The following is a 24,321-nucleotide window of genomic DNA, read 5'->3' as shown; positions in this document are numbered from 1 at the left end:
GACAACCGTGAGAAGATTCCTTGCTGGTGGTAGCAACTGCACGAAAGTGATGTGGCAGCGGTGCACCCACAACTGACGCGCCAACATTCAAGGAGAGCAAGACTATGCATTGCAGGGGCAAGAATATAGCATCCACTGTGGCATGCAAGGCATGCATAGTACATGTAAAGGCATGCATTAGTAGGCATGGCCAGGCACAGTAGGATAACCTGCTATGACTCCATAAGTTAATACCCGGGGATACAGGCTTGTACAGACTCGAGCAACTATCCAAAAGGCTCAACTAATGTACAATAGTACGATTGAGTAGCCGGCATGCAGGCGAGCTGCAAGCGCAGCAGTCGTACAGCGATATTCATGGTTCAGGGTTGCTGGGTTTTGACCTGACAAGCGGTTACTGTGTTGTGTGCGATTTCTCTGTACATTATACTACCAAGGATATCACGCATCCAGAAGCGGCACCATACGCTGCTTAGTCCAGAGGTAAAAGCACTCCTACAAACAGTGCCATAATGAGGTGGCATTACAAGATCAAACAAAGGTTTTTATTCATTTTACCCCCTGCTTCCAAAAAGAGTCCAGACACTGCAACCCTGCCTTAGACCTAAGGCTGGCAAATAGATTTACCAAGCCACAACAATTCAGAATAACAAATAAAAAAGCAGTCTTTGTTTCAATATTGAAAAAAAGGAAGGGTCCCTGTGCATTGGGGACTGGGCTTGTGAAAAACACTAACATTCTGTGAAGCTCGCAATCCTAGGAAGAGTAACTGATGTTGCAGCCATTTTATCCTCCCGTCTGACTCCTGATGCTATCTTAGAGTATATATGGTTCATGGTTATAAACAGTTCAGTGTTTGTGAGAGTGTTGTAAAAAATGGAATAAGCACCATGCTCAGTGTCTGTTATGTGCTTAGTTATTCAAGGATGCAACCCTTTTATCACAGACACATTTTCCAAATATAAAGATATGTGGTCATTCTTGTGTTTCCAAAATGGTAGTTAATTGTATGCGAAACAGCCTGGGGCCCTCGTTGGTGCTGTTTTGTCTCCTCCTTTCTCATAGGGGTATTTTACATGAGTACAATCAGAGTGTGTCAGACTGATATCTTTCTATCAGAAAACAATGTACATGGTTATTCTAGGTTTTGATACTGTGCTTTGTTCAGTTAGACAACTCTAATGTTATTAATATGTCTATACTAAATACTGGATGTGTTCCTTAAAAATAAATATTGCAAAACTTAAAAGGAGCCACTTTGCAATTTAAGTACACTTAAATATGTTCCTCTTGTATTCGTTTCTTTTGCCAGGAATTCACAGCATTTTGATTCTCAAAATGTCCTTCATTCTGGGAAAGGGTGAGGAGCAGATTAAAACCAACAATATTTATTCTGTGAGCAGGAAGGCAATGTTTAATTGTCTGTGCTGCCTTCAGAACCCACTCATTGTTTATGGTGTGCCCAAGCACGAATAATTAACGAACACTAGAAAACAAAACATCCAATTGTAGACCATGTATCCTGGTCCTCTGGTCCATTAGACAACCCCTATGTCCAGAAACCAGGAAGATTCTAGCTATGTCCCCTCAGTCCCCCACAGCACGGTTCCTAGGATCTCTTAGAACTGTGTCATTGCAATGAATGGTGGGGCAAGGGGGAATGGGACTACATAAAATGATACGATATGATATGATGGGTTATTTATAACGCGCTTAATACCCAGAGGTTTCTAAGCGTGGACCCAGGGATCGAACCTGTGTTGCTCCGTGTCGTCTTGCTTCCAAGGAGAGCACGTTGACGCTGAGCTATGCTCCCGAGACCCGAGAAATAAAAAAATGGGCAGTCACAACCTTCCTAGGAATTATTCACTCAGTCTCTCAGTAATTATTCTTCGGCACATTTCATGCAATGTGCTACGAGGAAGCCTTGAATTTACGAGGTTGTCTTTTGCTCTCTTGGAAATGTGTTTGAAAACTCTTTGGTAATTTCCTTTGACTGCTTCAGAGAAAAGCATGAGGAAGTCTTTGACCCCATGGTTCTGACTCTTCACCATTTTCCCTGTTCTGGGATCTTCACCAAAACTGATCCTGGTACATTTGCGCTAACTGGTCATGGCTTTCTTTTCCAGCCAGTGTAGTGTCCATGAGTTGAGTTCAAATATCAAAGGGTACCAGCGATTGAGTATTAATATGCTAGTGATCGCGTTAAGACATCCTGAAGTTATCCCGCTGATAATTGTTTGCTGACTTACCCCCTAAATATATATGCAGTACTACCTAACTAGACTACTCTGAATACCTAAACGTCTATTCTTAATAAAAGGACACTGAATTACTGGACCAGTAACTTGACACAACCAACAAGGTTCGATCACTAAAAACCAGGGACCAGTTGCCATTAACAGACAAATGGTTGTAGATTCAATTACTATGGTCAGTCACATTCTAAAGAATTCATGAAATCAGAATTGGTAAAGCCAATACTTTTACCTTTTGTTGTTGTTCATTGACAAATGTTATTGTCGATGCGTCAATTTGCTACGAATAAAATCACTTGTGTGTAAATGTACAAAATAAGCATTTGCAAAGCCAAATATTTTTCCCTGCACAGCAGTTCATTGACAAATGGCCACAGCTTTAATTACTTTGACAAATCACTCGTGAATCACTAGTGAAAAAAGCACAAAATATCAAGCATTGACAAGGCCAATAATTTTGCCGTTTGTAATTGTTCATTGACAAAGAAATGATTTTAGCGTCATTTACTATGACTTTGTTAAATGAACAAACATTGGCACAGCCAATAGTTTTTGTGTTTGTAATTTTTATTTGACAAACAAATGTTTGAAGTTTCAATACTGCAAACAATCATGGGAGTAAAAGTGTACAAAATAAGCCCGGGCAACTTCCAAGGTGTTGCCAGTGGTAGTTGGTCATTGACAAAGAAATGGTCATATAATCAACTACGATAACCAATCACTGTGTAAAAGTGTACAAAATATCAAGCATTGTCACAGCTCATAGTTTTGACTATTGTAGTTGTTCATTGACAAACAAATGGTTGTAGCTTGGTTGCTATGACATATAACTTGTGTAAACATGCAGGAAATAACAAGTATTGACAATGCCTTTCATTTTACTGTTTGTCGTTGTTCAGTGACAAATGGTCAAAGCTTCAATTTATACAATCACTCATATAAAAATGTACGAAGTGACAAGTATTGGTATAGCCAGAAGTTTTGCTGTTTGTAGTTGTTAATTGACAAACATATGGTCATAGGTTTAATGACTAAGACACATCACTTTTGTAAAAAGTATGAAAAACAAGCATTTCAAAATACTCAATATTTTTCCCATTTTTGTTTACTGACAAACAAATGAGCAAAGTTTTAAATTCTACGAACAATCGCTTGTGTACAAATATATGATATTACAAGCATTGGAAAAGCCAAAAGGGTTGCCATTTGGAGTTGTTCATTGACAAATTCTTCAAGCATCAATTACTGCAACCATTAATTGCGTAAAAATGCACAAAATAACATTTGTTGGATTAACCAATAGTTTAGGCATATTTAGTTGATCATTGACAAATAAATGATTGTACTGGCAATTACTACCTCCAATTAGACATATAAAATGTATTAAAAAACAAGCACTGTCAAAGACTGTAGTTTTAAAATGTGTTAGAAAGATTCTGATTACTGGGGCAATAGCTGCTTACTACTCCAGCACCATTTCAGAAGCCACTAACGGGAGCAAACCCCTCTTTGACCGTGTTCATGCCGGTAGAGGGACTCCTAGAGCCCCCCTTGTTTTGCGTATTAACTAACTTTTGGGTTTCACCCTAAGTTACCAGGAGAATCCATATGTGGACTCCTTGCTCACTGTTGTTAGAGGCACAGCTCCACCTCACTGATGAGGCCCGACTAGGCCGAAACATGTGTATGGGGATGCTGTTGGTTCTCTTTTTCAGAGGGGAATTGCCTAGCATTTCGCTGCTGGACTGCTGATATCCCTGCACATCGGTATTTGTCACGCACATTTCTCCTCTGTGAAAGGGACAGTGTTCTAAAGACCTGATTGAGACTCTCCACCCAAGAACAGGTCAATGGGCCATGTTTGTGCCGGTAGAGGGACTTCCAGAACCCCCCTTGTTTCCCTCTTTGAAGTAGTAAAGCATTGTACTAAACTCTCACTCCACCCTGAGGTACCAAAAGCTCAGGAAAAATGTGACAGAATCCCCAAATGTTTAATTATTGAAAAAATAGACAAAGTCCTAGTGACCATTCTATTAACCTCTCACAGCATTGGCATCCCCCGAACCCCGGCACGCACAATGCCCCTCTGGACCAATGTCTCTCCTCTATTTCCTCCGGATCTTCGAAAAATAATTGCCTCTCATAAACCTACTTCTTACTCTGACAATATAATTCCAGCCTCCATCATTAAACAGTTGACGGGCCCGACGCTCAAGGCGCTCCTCAGTATCATGAATGCCTTCCTTGCATTTCTGGCCACCCTCCAGACTGGTCTCATACGAACTCTTTAAAAAAAAAAAAAAACTAGATCCAGACGACATGGCTACCTACAGGCCCATTACAAACCTCCTGTTTATTGGCAAAATCTTGGAAAGAGGCTTTGCTGCTCAACTACTCACCAGAATCGAACAACTCCAACTCCTTAATGACTATCAGTCAGACGTCCGCCCAAAGTGTAGCATCGAGACAGCCATCATCCAGGTGGTGGATGTTGCTCTTGAAATCCTGGGCGACTCACTCGTTAGCGAATGCATACATACACATATAGAATTACTTGTTTATTTATCTGCTCTGTGAGCCACCCCAGGACTTCACGCCTCCAGGTCTCAGGGATGGCCCATGCACTATGAAGGTAGGATGCAAGGGGGGAGGTGTCGGTCAACAGCTCCCCCTAAGTCCTGGCTCCTACTTATGTGTGAGGGCCTTAATTTCAGCACCTCAGAAAGGCCTCAACAATGGGGATGCACAATTGCCCCCCCCCTTTCACTGATAGGTGAACTATTTTCAGGAAAAAATAAAAGCACTAGAACTCCGTTCCTGCTCAATTTGACCCTTGGTGAATAGTATATTTTAAGTTCCCTGCTTGAAATGTATAACACTATGGTTCAAGTGTTCGGGTGTTGAACAGCCGAGGGTGCTAAATATCGTATGTGCATGGAATCAGGGTTTACAAGACTGGCATTTCAGAAAAAGGAGGAGGATAGCACAGGGACAAAACGCTGGTGGCAAGATGCTTGGAAGCAAGACCACGCAGAGCAACAGAGGTTTGAATCCCGGATCCGCACTTAGAAACCGAGCTCAGGTATGGTAGTAGGCGTGTTATAAAACAACAAATAAATCGGTGGCCTTAGTTTAAAAACAAGCCCATCCAATGTCATTTTGTCACTTTACAGCCTAAAAGCCAGTGCCCCACCTTAGTAGCAATTTGTTTTTTAGTAAAACCTGCAACCACTTGTTATGGAACTCACCCAGACATGTTCGTTCCACTCCGTCTGCATATATTACATGCGCAGAAGGGTAAGCATTGGGTTCAAGAGTTTAGGGTCAAAGAATTAACTGCACCTAAATGACCAGACATAGGTTCTTCCACTCGGTCAAAAGCAGCATCAAAATGTTATATTTGATATATACCCATGTAGCAATTTACACGTATTCCCATGTCATAAATAAGTGGCATCTATATTACTGCCATATGACTAAACACAAGTCCCTAATGGCTATCCCCTACAGTACTAATTCTATACAAGACCCTGTGCATACTATACGTGCGGGCCCTAATTTACAAAGTGTTTTTTTAAAGAGCTTTCTCTTTGAATATGTTTTTGTACATCAGGCACTCAGAGTCTTCCATAAACTCACCTTAAGACATTTCTCATAATGTGCTTAGTTGTTTTTTGACAAACATTTTCCATGATTGGGTAATTTCATTTATTTATTTATTTGTAACACTGCTTTTCAGCTGCTTCATATAATGTATCATGTATACAGCACTTTCGCCATAGTGCTGTTCAGAGAACATGTACATACAAGTATTATCCCCTCCCGAAGTTGTTACACATTTATCCATCGTGGAAGGATTGAAGAATGTTTTGTCCTTGCTGGGATTCGAACCTGCAACCTGCAGATCACACACAGATCCGAGTAGGGGCTGCTCAACCAGCTCATCTATCTTACCAGCTTGTTGAAAGGCAGGAGAGAAAGTTGAGTGCTACACGTCCTGGGCAGAAGAGGTGTAAGTGTGAGTCTCCGGAGCAGAGGCCGTGCAGATGCAAAGTATTGTGGAAAGACAGGAGCTGGGAGGACTTGGTGTGGGGGGGGTCAAGGCCCCGAAGATGCAGGAAGGAAGTAGTCTAGGGGGAGAGTATTTAGAGAGGTAAAGTTGAAGATAGTGTGGATCCCGGGCCCAGACAGCATTGTGGATGATGCAGAGGGATTTGAATTTAATCCATGCAGCAACCGGGAGGCAGTGAAGACTTTTTAGTGCAGGAGAGATGCAGTCCCTGGGCTTAAGGCCAAGGATGAGTCTTGCTGCTCTATACTGGATAAGCTGCAGGGGTCGCAGAGTGGAGGAAGGAAGGTTCAGGTGGAGGCTGTTACAGTAGTCAAGTCTAGAGAGAACTAGGGCTTGAGTCACATTGAGCCATGGGCTTGATGCGCTATATGGCTCCCAGAAGAGCTACGGTATATTTTGAGACTTTTCCATAATTTGCTCAAGACACTCTCTCAACGAAGCATTGAGGTGCAAGAGTTCAAAAGGGATTTGGTGTGGTTGTGCCATGTTCTGAAACCAAAATGTGACACCAAAATGTGCATCTCTATAAGGGAGTCCATTGTGAGTGGCTGACTTTAGGCTCTGGTTAGTCAGTAGTCTATCTGAGAGTGACGTTTGCACAGGTCTATTTTTCCCACCTAAAATGGAGTTGCTTCACCGACACACATTGCAGAACTCCTATGCATGACCCATCACCCTGTCGTTTTATTCCAACCAAGTGCTTCACAAAGTGCCATTTTGCTCTCGAAAAACTGCAGTCTTGCCCCCCTGCCCAAAAAAATGTGAACCGCTCTCCCCTCTTGAAATTGTGGGCAGACCACGGCATATCACCACTATTTTGGCTCCAGGGCTGGGTCTTTCAGTTCATCGCGGTCTCCTTGCCACGCAACAGCAGTCATCACGCTGCGTATGCCTGCTCTGTCCGGAATGCGCGAGTGTCTTCGGCTGAAAGTAGGCCTTATACCCTCAGGCACGGCCAGATCACTGCTGGACCAGAGGTTAGTAACATTGCTCTTTTTCCCCCTACAATAGTAATAGTGTGGATTTTTAAAAAATAATTCAGAAGACAGTAGTAGCAGTAGCTGATAGTTTCATTTCAGCATAAGAACAAAATAAATAATTTAAAAAAACAACATACATAAATAATTAAAATTCAAGTCATAAAACCATTACTTCGCTACAGCCTCTTTCACCATTCTTACATTATTCTTAAACAAAGGAAAACGCCCACTCCTTCTGACAGATGCGTAATGCGGCCAGAAAATGACAAATATCCCTGCACTGAGAAATAGAGAACTTGCCTTTGTCATCAGAATCTTTGAGCACTTACCTGCATAATCAACTAACGGTAACATTCCTAAACAAAATATTTAGAAAACAGAACAATTGCCCACTGAAAGCCTCCATTGTTTCCAGGTACAGTTCATCACGTAGACCAAACTTTCCTTTTTTTAATATTTATAAAATTAAACAAGGGGACTAGTTGTTGCAATTTTGCACATAAAGACCCATTGTTCAGAAACTAGCCTGGTTTTACCTGTTGACAAAAGGTGCCAGGTTCCCTAACTCTATAGTATATCCATATCAAAGGCCATGATTTTAACATATTTAAGTGAGACGAGTGAGAAAAGTGGCGTGACTGCTCTTATGGTGGGGAATTTAAAGTCTGATGATTTACATGGCAATACACGAGGATCTGGCATGGCGGATGCTGTGGGCTCAGTGGAGTCAATCTCCCCTTCAGTGTTGCCTACCCCCGCTCAAGTAGAACATTGGCCCCTTCTTATGGCGAATATTGCCAAAGAGCTGCTACGATGCACTAGCCCCTTTGACCTAGGGGTCCTGGTGGAGGCTTTGTGCGCCTGGGCGGTGGACTTACATCTGGCTAGAGGGAGCTCGGCCTCTCATACAGACGTGCTCCCTAGTCCATCCGTGGCGGAAATACCATTCAAAGTGGACTCTGTCTGTCAAGTTACAGTGCAAAAGGAGTTGGCAGATAGTGCTTCACAAACGTCACCCCTCAGTATAGAGCCCCTCAATGGTCAAAGGCCCAATCCCAGCTGGTAATGAGGAAGCTAAGGCGTCTGATATATGCTTTAAAGATGCATCTCAAGACATTTCAAATATTTAAGGCGCCTTTTTTCTGACTCTAGAAATTGTGTCTTTAGAACTGTACTATCAGATCCTCACTTAGTGATTTAGCTTGCAGGAAAATTTATACTCAACAGGGAGGTATCCTGGCCATTACCCATCTTCCAGTATAGACTCACTAGGAATTTCTAGTTCACTACGTAAATATTCTACTGGAAGACTAATAGGACATCGCGCCTAGAGCTTGAGAGATATCCCCTCTATTTTCTTTAGACAATCAATGTGTTTTGTCTACCAGGCATCCACACTATAAAGCAGTAACATAGGGATTATAGCTCTATAGACTTGAAAACCTGTGCCTAAGGAGTAACCACGGTGCTTCTTTACAAACATACGTGTAGCCCGTAGATGTTGTAATGCTTTGCTCTCAAGCTCATCCATCTGTGGTTTCCAGGACAATTTGTTGTCAATAGTCACCCTGGGATAATCGTAGGTGCTAACAACTTCTATTCTATTAGTCCTAAACCACCAACCTGTAAGTGATTTCAATCCGGCACACACCCAAGTCAATGCCTAGCATGTAATGCACAACTGAAATCCTCATATATCTTTGCCTAAATGTTATTTCATTCTGAACTATGTACCACTCATATCACGCCCCTCTCCTGGAACGACCCCCCCCTCCCCCCGGTCACACTAAACCAGGAATCAGGCTGCAAAGTTAAAATATGTATTATGTAGTTTGCAATATAATTACACTATGTTTAATGGTTATACAATAATCGCCAATGGGGTGATGTCGCATTAAGCAATCTCTTTAATCACAAGGAGTAATAATGAGCAAAATAATTCAGCACAGAAATAATATGTTTGTGTGTGTTCAGAACAGATAGCAGTATAATTACTATTTCCCCCTGCACATCCCTCAACCCCCAACAAGCAATGTAACGAGATAGGAGGAGAGAGAACAGGTTTCAGGAATGCAGAATTCAACGAAATGTCAATCCCAATTTCCCCCCAGCAAACACAAGAGAGAAACAGAACTGATTGGCAAACTGTCAAAATGGTTTTAAAGTTATCTGGGAATGGATTGGGTAAAACACTAAATATGGTTTAAATTGATGAAATTGTTATTCTTTTGGGAGCCGCTTTGGATAGTTGCACACAAACACTAGCAATGATCCAATACCAAGAAACAATTTGAAATCTTAAAATTAAGGTCGGGAGCAATCATAATCTGTTTTATCCATGTCAGAATTTCCCTAAAACGAAATTCGCTGCAAACTTTTCACTGCGTGATAATTGCAATAACGGGATAAATGTAAGGATTTGGGATGCGGGTTTATATGTGATTTAAAGTTGTGGAGGTTAGCTACAAGCAGAAGTTGGAATTTTGTTTCTAGCACAAAAACAGAGGAAGTTATGGACGTTTTAGTGAAGGTTGTTTTTTTGAGATAGGCGCAAGAATGGAGAACAGGAATGCACTTTTAAAATGACAAAGGATTTCTTACCTTAGGGGATAACTATGAAGACAACAAATACCACACAGGAACACAGCCACTTGATCAGGGCGACTGCCTGCAGTGGTCCCGCCTTCTTCAGATGAGAAAAGATCAGTGCAGAGATAGTCTTAACAAAACTAGCACAGGAGGAAGGTGGGAGGGATCGGATAGAGTGTTCAGGCAATTCAAAAATATTTCTAACAACACAGGTTCCGAAGATAAGATAGGATGGATTTAAGATAGGGATTGACCTAAGCAAGGTACATATGCTAGTGACACAGTTCTATCTATAGATACTCACTAGATATGTTTCAAACAGAACCGTCGGGATTCTGGTCAGGGATTCTGGTCAGGACAGACTACTGGGGACATCAGATTTGGGCAGTGTCAAGGCGCTCTGGACACCGAACGGCACAGGACTGGATCTGATCTGCAATGCACTCTGGTCACAGCACGGCACAGGACTGGATTGGATCTGCCCTTTTTGGTTCTGATGATAATTATTTTAGCAGGCAAGCAGTACAGTGCAGCCCGGCTGTATTTTAGTTCCCTTTAGGTTTGTGGGGTTGGTTCTGGTTCTGGAAATTCTGGCCTAGCTGAAAGTGGTTCAGCTATGCAATGGGTTCTGCTTTGCCAAGTTTCTGGAGTCTGGAGCAAGGAAGATGGAAAGTTCTGCAGCACGGTGCTCCGCAAGCATTCGGATAGTGGGTGAATCTGTCTGTCTTTTTCTGCCCTCTGCTTTCTGTATTTATGCTATGATGAAGGGTGTGTGTGTGTGAAGCTCGCCCCTTTGACAGGGATTGGTCAGAATCTCCTCTCTGCCTTGATAGGAGGAGAAAAACACTGTGTCATCTTTATGATGTGGGTTTATGAGGCTTAGAGTCCACCCCTAGCCTCTTGAACACAAAATCTACTTTTGACACAATACATATTTCCACATGTGCAACCTCTATAACAACCCCATGTACAGATTACATATTTTGTACAACAGCTACTCCCCCAAACCCTGTAGCTGTGTGATCTTGTGTCTACTTTTCCCAGAATTTCGCCCTTTTCATCAGGAACACAATGTACCATTTATCAGCAAATATCTACAAGTGTGCGCGTATAAAATGGGCATACATGTATAAAGTTTCATACTCCTAGCAGAAATACATTTGGTGTAAAATCACATTTTCTGCCATTTCCCTCTAAATTATGTCACACGATTTTGCCGCCTCTTGAAATGTGCAGCCAAACATTAGATTTACAATTGTTATTTTTGTGTTTTTGACAATTTTAAGTGGCAAGTTATAAGTATTTAAACAAAATGTCCTTTGTGAATGTTTAACCACAGATGGTTGTTTGTCCCCGCCTCCTTCTGTCTCCCTGCAGTTCAGAAGTAGTCTCCTCTCTGTTCTCTTGGCAGAGGCCATTTTACGACGGTCTTCACACCTAGCCTTTCCTGCTTTGCAGCTGTTCATTGTTTCCTTCCCCACTGCAGACCGGGTTCTTCCCACACCCTATAATTATCATTTAGATGTGATTTCCTGGTGGAGAGAGCTGGAGGGGGAGGCCTTGCCTCTGTGAGAAAAGCTGTTATTCCAGTTCGGTTGCTTTAGCCAGGCTTAAATTTAAATGTTAATTCTGTTGTATTTTTCCTTAGCTTACAACAAACTTGTGGGATCAAATCACAGCTAAATACTTCTTTAAGATTCACCATGGAATCAAAATAATTACAAGATGGGTTACTCTCAATAACAGGCCTCTTAGCTTGCAAACATTTGATTTTAGTTTATACATGTTTAAAGTTTTAATCCTGCAGGCCCCTGACAGCTGTCATTCAGGCGGCCGAGGGTACTGCGCCCAGATTTTGACAGATCCACAAAGCCACTTTTGCTGTGGATATCCCTTGATGCTTTCAGCTTTTCAGGACATTGTAAGTTCACAATGGTTTCTTGCACTAAGTGAATTGTAGCACCCAGCAAAAATTCTGGATGTTTGAGGGTGTTTTGTACCGGCATTCTGCAGTTTCAGCAACAAAGAAAAAATGATTTAAAGCAAGATTTTGGGGTTTCCTTCAGCAAAGCACTGCTTTTCCTTCTGTACTCCATCTTCTCATGTTGTGCAGCCCAGTGACATATTTCAGGAGTGCGATCTCTGTTCCACCACTGACTACATACATGGCAGATTGGGTAGCCATCTTTTTGTGCTTTGCAAAGCGCGATTTTCAGAGGTTTTGGCGCACACAAGGGTTTTGCGGCCATTTTGATGTTTCTGGCACCATCAGAACACAGGGATGCCGCATGGCAGAGAAACAAATGGGTTGAATCATCCCACAAACCGTTATCACATGCATTTGTCCCCTAGCGGGGGTTAAAGACCACAACCTTTGTCTTGGAGATGTTGATGGTGAAGCCATTTTTCCTGGAATATTGCTCTAAACAGTTGAGCTGGTGGGCAGGCAAGTCTAGTTATGTGATCATTGAGGCCAGTGAGGTACAAGTTTAGCTAGGCAGCTGTGAGAATGGACCCGTGCTTAAGGCCCACATACGTAGACATAGATTTAGTGACCTTGCTGTTCATGCTGACCCTGAATTAGAGCTTTGTGTTGGCGATAAGATAATTTTGAGTAAGCCGCGTGATATGCCCCAATCAAGCAATTTCTGTCAGAGCAAGTCCCACCTTAGTGTCAAATGCAGAACTGAAGTCTGCATAGACCGCATCGAAGGTTTGCTGTATGTTTTCCCAGGAATATTATACTAAAGATACCAATGCCAACAAGTTAACGTATATCCCAGTTCCCTTGTGAAACTCTGTTCAATTATACAGTGCGATGTTAGCAGACGAGGCCCAACAGTTCAGTTATTTCAAGAGAACATGCGCAAATATTTTGTAAGGGGCGTCCATCATTGCCAAGATGTGATAGTTTTTGGGTTTAGAACGAGGGCTCTTATTGCACACGGGAACAAAGATGCTTTCACCAAAGTAGAAGGGAAGGGACCCCAAAGACTAATGAACGTACAGAGAGTATGCAGGACTTGTGGCCACCATTGTGGATTACTGTTTAACAAGACATTACAGAATCAAACTACGGTCACTCGTCATTACTCATAAATGTTTGGCCAATACAGCCCCCAATATCCAACTAACAAATTCTCCAGACATTCCTCTACCAGACCCATTAGATCATCTTGCCTACGCTGCCTCAAAATACCTAAGTATAATCTAAAAACTGCAGGGGACTCGTGCTTCGCTGTACTTGCAGCCAAATGTTGGAACACCCTCCCCACCTACATCTGAGCCAAACCTTCTTCTGGACCTTTAGATCTAGGGTAAAAACATGGCTCCTCTCCCAACAACTGTAGCTCTCTAATTGCATGACTGGCCGCAATATACCTTTAACTGCCACCAGATCCTCTCTACGTGATCCTCTGACTAGCACTACAACTCAAGCTTTCCGCTAGACCTCTAGCAGTAACTGTATATTCTGTAATAATCTATTGAACGCACACTGACTACACAGGAAACTGTCTTGCCTAGGTACTGGTTTTAAAGCTCATGTTCTTTGTACATTTTTTGATTGTTTACTGTAATTGCATATTTACTGACTTTCTTTTGCTAATGGCCCTTGTAAATCTCTTGTCCATACACTGTAACTACTCGAACAGTTAATTGTTATGTATCTGTAACTATGTAACCTAGCTAAGGCGCTTTGATACCTGAGTGTTAAGTGCGCTATAGAAATAAAAAACTAAACTAAACTAAGGCTGTCTGGCCCGTGAGCATGAGAATATTTTGCAGATCTAATTAAGTTCATGTACTTAACAAACATAGCACCACCTGTCTGTAAAGACCCTATATTGAAATCTTTGTTGGCCATCTTTAGATTATGGGAATTGATGAGGTTTTGGTAGGCGTAAGTCATCTTCAGGCACTTTATAGTCGGCACATACCACTTTATCTGTATCTGGATTCTAAATGGGCACTACGAGTCACAGATCTGTTGGTGAAATGGTTTCTGTAGAGCAGAACCTGCTTTGTGTGTTGGCCCTTTTTCTGTGAGGAATAGGATTATTTGTCTTTAAGAAAGGGTTGTTTCCTTAAACTGAAGTGAATCTGATTAACTGAATATTTAGGGCAGCGTGGACCGGCGATCTATAATATTGAATTGATCCAATGTGTTTTAGGATTATAATTTGACATATATAAATTAAAGTATATCAAGTGTGTGTTTATGCAGTTTACAAGTGAGGAATGTCTAGAAACGGATCCCAGCTCAGCGTTTCTACCCATGCCCCTGTTAACAGCTCTCTTCGTCTCCAGATAGACGCCCTGCCGGAGATAGTGGAGGCCGTCCAAGGCCGGATGGAAGTCTACATAGACGGAGGCATTCGAACAGGAAGTGACGTCCTGAAGGCACTGGCGTTGGGGGCAAAGTGCGTCTTCATCGGCCGGCCTATCGTATGGGGCCTTGCCTACAAGGTAGGGTGAAGAAGGAACATCAGTGTACGCAAGAGATCTTAAAAGTCTGGCACTGCCCCACACGCCACCCCGGTCCTACAGGATGTCCGTGGGAAGGTTGGGGTGCAGGTTCTTTTAAAAAGGAGGGGGTGACTGCGTTTAATGCCAAATTAAACAGTTCTAGCATTTGGTGGGGCACTGGCAGCATTAATTTGGCTCAAGATGGACACACCATGAAAAAGTTTGACCCCCCAGACCGCCCCCCCCATGAATGCCCTCTGAATTGAAATTGTTGATGGTGCCCAAGTATGCTGTGTCCTGAGCTTATTGGCTCACTGTGATGGGTAAGACTGGGTGGGTGCACCCCCACACTATGATCAACGAGGAGTGTGTCTTGCTCGTGCTGTTGCACACATGTGTAACTTCTGCCTATTGATGCGGAAGTGTGTGTGTGTTCTCAGGTGGAGTGTACACGAGGGTAGAGGAGAGTCAACGCTTCTGTTCTCCTTTGACAAACTGCGCTAGACATGGCTGCCTTTTTCTCAGACTGACACTTTCTTTTAGATTTCAACGTGAAAAGGAGAGAGGAGGTGACATTCATTCAAGCGCTTGACGTGAAATTATAGAAGGCTACAAGTGGCAGTCGAATAGCGCAACAAGGGCATGATTTCCGGATGGGTGACTAAAAGCACCATGTGAGATCTGCAGTTCGGAAGTTCGGCAGTTCTGCAGTTCGGCAGTTCTGCAGTTCTATATCTAATTGTGTGTCTTGAGAAGGGCAGACGCCTGTTTGCCTTCTTTTGAGAAAAGTAGATCCTGCACCTTTGGTCCTTCTCTCTCACACACACACACACCCGTTCTCATGGCAGCACAATCAAACTCTGGGTATATGCATGTCCCCCCTCACAGGAACAGAGGACGATCATGTGCATATGTGTGACAATACAAAGATAACTTGGAACATGTGTAATTAGCACTGCATGGATAGAGGGAAGATCTAGTGTAGGTGTATAATCGGCACTGCAGGGCTACAGGGAAAGGCCTTGTGCACATGTGTAATATGTCTAATCAGCACTGCAGGGATAGAGGGAATGTCTAGTGTAGGTGTATAATCGGCACTGCAGGGCTACAGGGAAAGGCCTTGTGCACATGTGTAATATGTCTAATCAGCACTGCATGGATAGAGGGAAGATCTAGTGCTGGTGTATAATTAGCACGGCAGGAATAGAGGGAAGGCCTCGTGTACAAGTGTAATCAGCACCGCAAGGATAGAGTGAAGGCCTTCTGCACATGTGTAATCGGCACGGCAGGAATAGAGGGCATGTCTAGTGTAGGTGTATAATCAGCACTGCAGGAATAGAGGGAAGGCCTTGTGCACATGTGTAATCAGCACTGCATGGATAGAGAGAATGTCTAGTGCGTGTGTATAATCAGTATTGCAGGGTTGTAGGGAAGATCTAGTGCTAGTGTATAATTAGCACGGCAGGAATCGAGGGAAGGCCTTGGGCACATGTGTAATCAGCACTGCAGGGATAGAGGGAAGGCCTTGTGTACATGTGTAATCAGCACTGCAAGGATAGAGTGAAGGCCTTGTGCACATGTGTAATCGGCACGGCAGGAATAGAGGGAATGTCTAGTGTAGGTTTTTAATCAGCACTGCAGGAATAGAGGGAAGGCCTTGTGCCCATGTGTAATCAGCACTGCATGGATAGAGAGTTCTAGTGCGTGTGTATAATCAGCATTGCAGGGTTGTAGGGAAGGTCTAGTCCTGGTGTATAATCAGCACAGCAGGAATAGAGGAAAGGCCTTGGGCACATGTGTAATCAGCACTGCATGGATAGAGAGAAGGTCTAGTGCATGTGTATAATCAGTATTGCAGGGTTGTAGGGAAGGTCTAGTGCTGGTGTATAATTAGCACGGCAGGAATAGAGGGAAGGCCTTGGGCACATGTGTAATCAGCACTGCAAGGCTAGAGGGAAATGTCTAGTGTAGGTGTATAATCAGCACTGCAGGGATAGAGGGAAGGCCTGTGCACATGTGTAATCGGCACTGGAGGGATAGAGAGAAGGTCTAGTGCGTGTGTATAATCAGCATTGCAGGGTTGTAGGGAAGGTCTAGTGTTGGTGTATAATCAGCACGTCAGGAATAGAAAGAAGGCCATGCGCACATATGTAATCAGCACTGCATGGATAGAGAAAAGATCTAGTGTGTGTGTATAATCAGCATTGCAGGGTTGTAGGGAAGATCTAGTGCTAGTGTATAATTAGCACGGCAGGAATAGAGGGAAGGCCTTGGGCACATGTGTAATCAGCACTGCAGGGATAGAGGGAAGGCCTTGTGTACATGTGTAATCAGCATTGCATGGATAGAGAGAAGGTCTAGTGCATGTGTATAATCAGCATTGCAGGGTTGTAGGGAAGTTCTAGTGCTGGTGTATAATCAGCACGTCAGGAATAGAGAGAAGGCCATGCGCACATGTGTAATCAGCACTGCATGGATAGAGAAAAGATCTAGTGCGTGTGTATAATCAGCATTGCAGGGTTGTAGGGAAGGTCTAGTGCTGGTGTATAATCCGCAAGTCAGGAATAGAGAGAAGGCCATGCGCACATGCGTAATCAGCACTGCATGGATAGCGAAAAGATCTAGTGCGTGTGTATAATCAGCATTGCAGGGTTGTAGGGAAGGTCTAGTGCTGGTGTATAATTAGCACGGCAGGAATAGAGGGAAGGCCTTGGGCACATGTGTAATCAGCACTGCAGGGATAGAGGGAATGTCTATTGTAGGTGTATAATCAGCACTGCAGGGATAGAGGGAAGGCCTTGTGCACATGTGTAATCAGCACTGTTTGGATAGAGAGAAGGTCTAGTGCATGCGTATAACCAGCATTGCAGGGTTGTAGGGAAGTTCTAGTGCTGGTGTATAATCAGCACGTCAGGAATAGAGAGAAGGCCTTGTGCACATGTGTAATCAGCACTGCATGGATAGAGAAAAGATCTAATGCGTGTGTATAATCAGCATTGCAGGGTTGTTGGGAAGGTCTAGTGCTGGTGTATAATTAGCACGGCAGGAATAGAGGGAAGGCCTTGGGCACATGTGTAATCAGCACTGCAAGGCTAGAGGGAATGTCTATTGTAGGTGTATAATCAGCACTGCAGGGATAGAGAGAATGTCTAGTGCTGGTGTATAAATAGCACGGCAGGAATAGAGGGAAGGCCTTGGGCACATGTGTAATCAGCACTGCAAGGCTAGAGGGAATGTCTAGTGTAGGTGTATAATCAGCACTGCAGGAATAGAGGGAAGGCCTGTGCACATGTATAATCGGCACTGGAGGGATAGAGAGAAGATTTAGTGCATGTGTATAATCAGCATCGCAGGGTTGTAGGGAAGGTCTAGTGCTGGTGTATAATCAGCACGTCAGGAATAGAGAGAAGGCCATGCGCACATGTGTAATCAGCACTGCATGAATAGAGAGGTCTAGTGCGTGTGTATAATCAGCATTGCAGGGTTGTAGGGAAGATCTAGTGCTAGTGTATAATTAGCACGGCAGGAATAGAGGGAAGGCCTTGGGCACATGTGTAATCAGCACGGCAGGGATAGAGGGAAGGCCTTGTGTACATGTGTAATCAGCATTGCATGGATAGAGAGAAGGTCTAGTGCATGTGTGTAATCAGCATTGCAGGGTTGTAGGGAAGGTCTAGTGCTGGTGTATAATCAGCACAGCAGGAATAGAGGGAAGGCCTTGGGCACATGTGTAATCAGCACTGCAGGGATAGAGGGAAGGCCTTGGGCACATGTGTAATCAGCACTGCATGGATAGAGAGAAGGTCTAGTGCGTGTGTATAATAAGTATTGCAGGGTTGTAGGGAAGGTCTAGTGTTGGTGTATAATCAGCACGTCAGGAATAGAGAGATGGCCATGCACACATGTGTAATCAGCACTGCAAGGCTAGAGGGAAATGTCTAGTGTAGGTGTATAATCAGCACTGCAGGAATAGAGGGAAGGCCTGTGCACATGTGTAATCGACACTGGAGGGATAGAGAGAAGGTCTAGTGCGTTATGAATAATCAGCATTGCAGGGTTGTAGCGAAGGTCTAGTGTTGGTGTATAATCAGCACGTCAGGAATAGAGAGATGGCCATGCACACATGTGTAATCAGCACTGCATGGATAGAGAAAAGATCTAGTGTGTGTGTATAATCAGCATTGCAGGGTTGTAGGGAAGATCTAGTACTGGTGTATAATTAGCACGGCAGGAATAGAGGGAAGGCCTTGGGCACATGTGTGATCAGCTCTGCAGGGATAGAGGGAATGTCTAGTGTAGGTGTATAATCAGCACAGCAGGAATAGAGGGAAGGCCTGTGCACATGTGTAATCGACACTGGAGGGATAGAGAGAAGGTCTAGTGCATGTGTATAATCAGCATTGCAGGGTTGTAGGGAAGTTCTAGTGCTGGTGTATAATCAGCACGTCAGGAATAGAGAGAAGGCCATGCGCACATGTGTAATCAGCACTGCATGGATAGAGAAAAGATCTAGTGCGTGTGTATAATCAGCATTGCAGGGTTGTAGGGAAGGTCTAGTGCTGGTGTATAATCCGCAAGTCAGGAATAGAGAGAAGGCCATGCGCACATGCGTAATCAGCACTGCATGGATAGAGAAAAGATCTAGTGCGTGTGTATAATCAGCATTGCAGGGTTGTAGGGAAGGTCTAGTGCTGGTGTATAATTAGCACGGCAGGAATAGAGGGAAGGCCTTGGGCACATGTGTAATCAGCACTGCAGGGATAGAGGGAATGTCTATTGTAGGTGTATAATCAGCACTGCAGGGATAGAGGGAAGGCCTTGTGCACATGTGTAATCAGCACTGCTTGGATAGAGAGAAGGTCTAGTGCATGCGTATAACCAGCATTGCAGGGTTGTAGGGAAGTTCTAGTGCTGGTGTATAATCAGCACGTCAAGAATAGAGAGTAGGCTATGTGCACATGTGTAATCAGCACTGCATGGATAGAGAAAAGATCTAATGCGTGTGTATAATCAGCATTGCAGGGTTGTTGGGAAGGTCTAGTGCTGGTGTATAATTAGCACGGCAGGAATAGAGGGAAGGCCTTGGGCACATGTGTAATCAGCACTGCAAAGCTAGAGGGAATGTCTATTGTAGGTGTATAATCAGCACTGCAGGGATAGAGGGAAGGCCTTGTGCACATGTGTAATCAGCACTGCTTGGATAGAGATAAGGTCTAGTGCATGTGTATAATCAGCATTGCAGGGTTGTAGGGAAGTTCTAATGCTGGTGTATAATCAGCACGTCGGGAATAGAGAGAAGGCCATGCGCACATGTGTAATCAGCACTGCATGGATAGAGAAAAGATCTAGTGCGTGTGTATAATCAGCATTGCAGGGTTGTAGGGAAGGTCTAGTGCTGGTGTATAATTAGCACGGCAGGAATAGAGGGAAGGCCTTGGGCACATGTGTAATCAGCACTGCATGGATAGAGAGAATGTCTAGTGCTGGTGTATAATTAGCACGGCAGGAATAGAGGGAAGGCCTTGGGCACATGTGTAATCAGCACTGCAAGGCTAGAGGGAATGTCTAGTGTAGGTGTATAATCAGCACTGCAGGAATAGAGGGAAGGCCTGTGCACATGTATAATCGGCACTGGAGGGATAGAGAGAAGATTTAGTGCGTGTGTATAATCAGCATTGCAGGGTTGTAGGGAAGGTCTAGTGCTGGTGTATAATCAGCACGTCAGGAATAGAGAGAAGGCCATGCGCACATGTGTAATCAGCACTGCATGAATAGAGAGAAGGTCTAGTGCGTGTGTATAATCAGCATTGAAGGGTTGTAGGGAAGATCTAGTGCTAGTGTATAATTAGCACGGCAGGAATAGAGGGAAGGCCTTGGGCACATGTGTAATCAGCACTGCAGGGATAGAGGGAAGGCCTTGTGTACATGTGTAATCAGCATTGCATGGATAGAGAGAAGGTCTAGTGCATGTGTATAATCAGCATTGCATGGTTGTAGGGAAGTTCTAGTGCTGGTGTATAATCAGCACGTCAGGAATAGAGAGAAGGCCATGCGCACATGTGTAATCAGCACTGCATGGATAGAGAAAAGATCTAGTGCGTGTGTATAATCAGCATTGCAGGGTTGTAGGGAAGGTCTAGTGCTGGTGTATAATCTGCAAGTCAGGAATAGAGAGAAGGCCATGCGCACATGCGTAATCAGCACTGCATGGATAGAGAAAAGATCTAGTGCGTGTGTATAATCAGCATTGCAGGGTTGTAGGGAAGGTCTAGTGCTGGTGTATAATTAGCACGGCAGGAATAGAGGGAAGGCCTTGGGCACATGTGTAATCAGCACTGCAGGGATAGAGGGAATGTCTATTGTAGGTGTATAATCAGCACTGCAGGGATAGAGGGAAAGCCTTGTGCACATGTGTAATCAGCACTGCTTGGATAGAGAGAAGGTCTAGTGCATGCGTATAACCAGCATTGCAGGGTTGTAGGGAAGTTCTAGTGCTGGTGTATAATCAGCACGTCAGGAATAGAGAGAAGGCTATGTGCACATGTGTAATCAGCACTGCATGGATAGAGAAAAGATCTAATGCGTGTGTATAATCAGCATTGCAGGGTTGTTGGGAAGGTCTAGTGCTGGTGTATAATTAGCACGGCAGGAATAGAGGGAAGGCCTTGGGCACATGTGCAATCAGCACTGCATGGATAGAGGGAATGTCTAGTGTAGGTGTATAATCAGCACTGCAGGAATAGAGGGAAGGCCTGTGCACATGTATAATGGGCACTGGAGGGATAGAGAGAAGATTTAGTGCGTGTGTATAATCAGCATTGCAGGGTTGTAGGGAAGGTCTAGTGCTGGTGTATAATCAGCACGTCAGGAATAGAGAGAAGGCCATGCGCACATGTGTAATCAGCACTGCATGAATAGAGAGAAGATCTAGTGTGTGTGTATAATCAGCATTGCAGGGTTGTAGGGAAGATCTAGTACTGGTGTATAATTAGCACGGCAGGAATAGAGGGAAGGCCTTGGGCACATGTGTAATCAGCTCTGCAGGGATAGAGGGAATGTCTAGTGTAGGTGTATAATCAGCACAGCAGGAATAGAGGGAAGGCCTTGTGCACATGTGTAATCAGCACTGCAGGGATAGAGGGAATGTCTAGTGTAGGTGTATAATCAGCACAGCAGGAATAGAGGGAAGGCCTTGTGCACATGTGTAATCAGAACTGCAGGGATAGAGGGAATGTCTAGTGTAGGTGTATAATCAGCACAGCAGGAATAGAGGGAAGGCCTTGTGCACATGTGTAATCAGCACTGCAAGGCTAGAGGGAATGTCTAGTGTAGGTGTATAATCAGCACTGCAGGAATAGAGGGAAGGCCTGTGCACATGTATAATCGGCACTGGAGGGATAGAGAGAAGATTTAGTGCATGTGTATAATCAGCATCGCAGGGTTGTAGGGAAGGTCTAGTGCTGGTGTATAATCAGCACGTCAGGAATAGAGAGAAGGCCATGCGCACATGTGTAATCAGCACTGCATGAATAGAGAGAAGGTCTAGTGCGTGTGTATAATCAGCATTGCAGGGTTGTAGGGAAGATCTAGTGCTAGTGTATAATTAGCACGGCAGGAATAGAGGGAAGGCCTTGGGCACATGTGTAATCAGCACTGCAGGGATAGAGGGAAGGCCTTGTGTACATGTGTAATCAGCATTGCATGGATAGAGAGAAGGTCTAGTGCATGTGTGTAATCAGCATTGCAGGGTTGTAGGGAAGGTCTAGTGCTGGTGTATAATCAGCACAGCAGGAATAGAGGGAAGGCCTTGGGCACATGTGTAATCAGCACTGCAGGGATAGAGGGAAGGCCTTGGGCACATGTGTAATCAGCACTGCATGGATAGAGAGAAGGTCTAGTGCGTGTGTATAATAAGTATTGCAGGGTTGTAGGGAAGGTCTAGTGTTGGTGTATAATCAGCACGTCAGGAATAGAGAGATGGCCATGCACACATGTGTAATCAGCACTGCAAGGCTAGAGGGAAATGTCTAGTGTAGGTGTATAATCAGCACTGCAGGAATAGAGGGAAGGCCTGTGCACATGTGTAATCGACACTGGAGGGATAGAGAGAAGGTCTAGTGCGTTATGAATAATCAGCATTGCAGGGTTGTAGCGAAGGTCTAGTGTTGGTGTATAATCAGCACGTCAGGAATAGAGAGATGGCCATGCACACATGTGTAATCAGCACTGCATGGATAGAGAAAAGATCTAGTGTGTGTGTATAATCAGCATTGCAGGGTTGTAGGGAAGATCTAGTACTGGTGTATAATTAGCACGGCAGGAATAGAGGGAAGGCCTTGGGCACATGTGTGATCAGCTCTGCAGGGATAGAGGGAATGTCTAGTGTAGGTGTATAATCAGCACAGCAGGAATAGAGGGAAGGCCTGTGCACATGTGTAATCGACACTGGAGGGATAGAGAGAAGGTCTAGTGCATGTGTATAATCAGCATTGCAGGGTTGTAGGGAAGTTCTAGTGCTGGTGTATAATCCGCAAGTCAGGAATAGAGAGAAGGCCATGCGCACATGCGTAATCAGCACTGCATGGATAGAGAAAAGATCTAGTGCGTGTGTATAATCAGCATTGCAGGGTTGTAGGGAAGGTCTAGTGCTGGTGTATAATTAGCACGGCAGGAATAGAGGGAAGGCCTTGGGCACATGTGTAATCAGCACTGCAGGGATAGAGGGAATGTCTATTGTAGGTGTATAATCAGCACTGCAGGGATAGAGGGAAGGCCTTGTGCACATGTGTAATCAGCACTGCTTGGATAGAGAGAAGGTCTAGTGCATGCGTATAACCAGCATTGCAGGGTTGTAGGGAAGTTCTAGTGCTGGTGTATAATCAGCACGTCAAGAATAGAGAGTAGGCTATGTGCACATGTGTAATCAGCACTGCATGGATAGAGAAAAGATCTAATGCGTGTGTATAATCAGCATTGCAGGGTTGTTGGGAAGGTCTAGTGCTGGTGTATAATTAGCACGGCAGGAATAGAGGGAAGGCCTTGGGCACATGTGTAATCAGCACTGCAAAGCTAGAGGGAATGTCTATTGTAGGTGTATAATCAGCACTGCAGGGATAGAGGGAAGGCCTTGTGCACATGTGTAATCAGCACTGCTTGGATAGAGATAAGGTCTAGTGCATGTGTATAATCAGCATTGCAGGGTTGTAGGGAAGTTCTAATGCTGGTGTATAATCAGCACGTCGGGAATAGAGAGAAGGCCATGCGCACATGTGTAATCAGCACTGCATGGATAGAGAAAAGATCTAGTGCGTGTGTATAATCAGCATTGCAGGGTTGTAGGGAAGGTCTAGTGCTGGTGTATAATTAGCACGGCAGGAATAGAGGGAAGGCCTTGGGCACATGTGTAATCAGCACTGCATGGATAGAGAGAATGTCTAGTGCTGGTGTATAATTAGCACGGCAGGAATAGAGGGAAGGCCTTGGGCACATGTGTAATCAGCACTGCAAGGCTAGAGGGAATGTCTAGTGTAGGTGTATAATCAGCACTGCAGGAATAGAGGGAAGGCCTGTGCACATGTATAATCGGCACTGGAGGGATAGAGAGAAGATTTAGTGCGTGTGTATAATCAGCATTGCAGGGTTGTAGGGAAGGTCTAGTGCTGGTGTATAATCAGCACGTCAGGAATAGAGAGAAGGCCATGCGCACATGTGTAATCAGCACTGCATGAATAGAGAGAAGGTCTAGTGCGTGTGTATAATCAGCATTGAAGGGTTGTAGGGAAGATCTAGTGCTAGTGTATAATTAGCACGGCAGGAATAGAGGGAAGGCCTTGGGCACATGTGTAATCAGCACTGCAGGGATAGAGGGAAGGCCTTGTGTACATGTGTAATCAGCATTGCATGGATAGAGAGAAGGTCTAGTGCATGTGTATAATCAGCATTGCAGGGTTGTAGG

At 44.1% G+C, this 24,321-nt stretch overlaps 1 protein-coding gene across 9 annotated transcripts in view; it reads left to right on the top strand.

The window, feature by feature from the left end:
- The window catches only part of HAO2 (hydroxyacid oxidase 2), a 667,133-nt gene that overhangs the window by 549,009 nt on the left and 93,803 nt on the right, over positions 1 to 24,321 (top strand). For all 9 annotated transcript variants that reach the window (XM_069635747.1, XM_069635741.1, XM_069635749.1 and 6 more), the window contains one exon: positions 14,208 to 14,366. In XM_069635747.1, the coding sequence (XP_069491848.1) occupies positions 14,208 to 14,366 (159 nt within the window). The remainder of the gene's footprint in view (positions 1 to 14,207; positions 14,367 to 24,321) is intronic.

This window comes from Ambystoma mexicanum, chromosome 7p (assembly GCF_040938575.1).
Source record: "Ambystoma mexicanum isolate Mex_15411 chromosome 7p, UKY_AmexF1_1, whole genome shotgun sequence".
Classification (NCBI taxonomy): Eukaryota; Metazoa; Chordata; class Amphibia; order Caudata; family Ambystomatidae; genus Ambystoma; species Ambystoma mexicanum.
The sequence above is the reverse complement of the archived record's forward strand: the minus strand, read 5'-3'. Positions and strand labels throughout refer to the sequence as shown.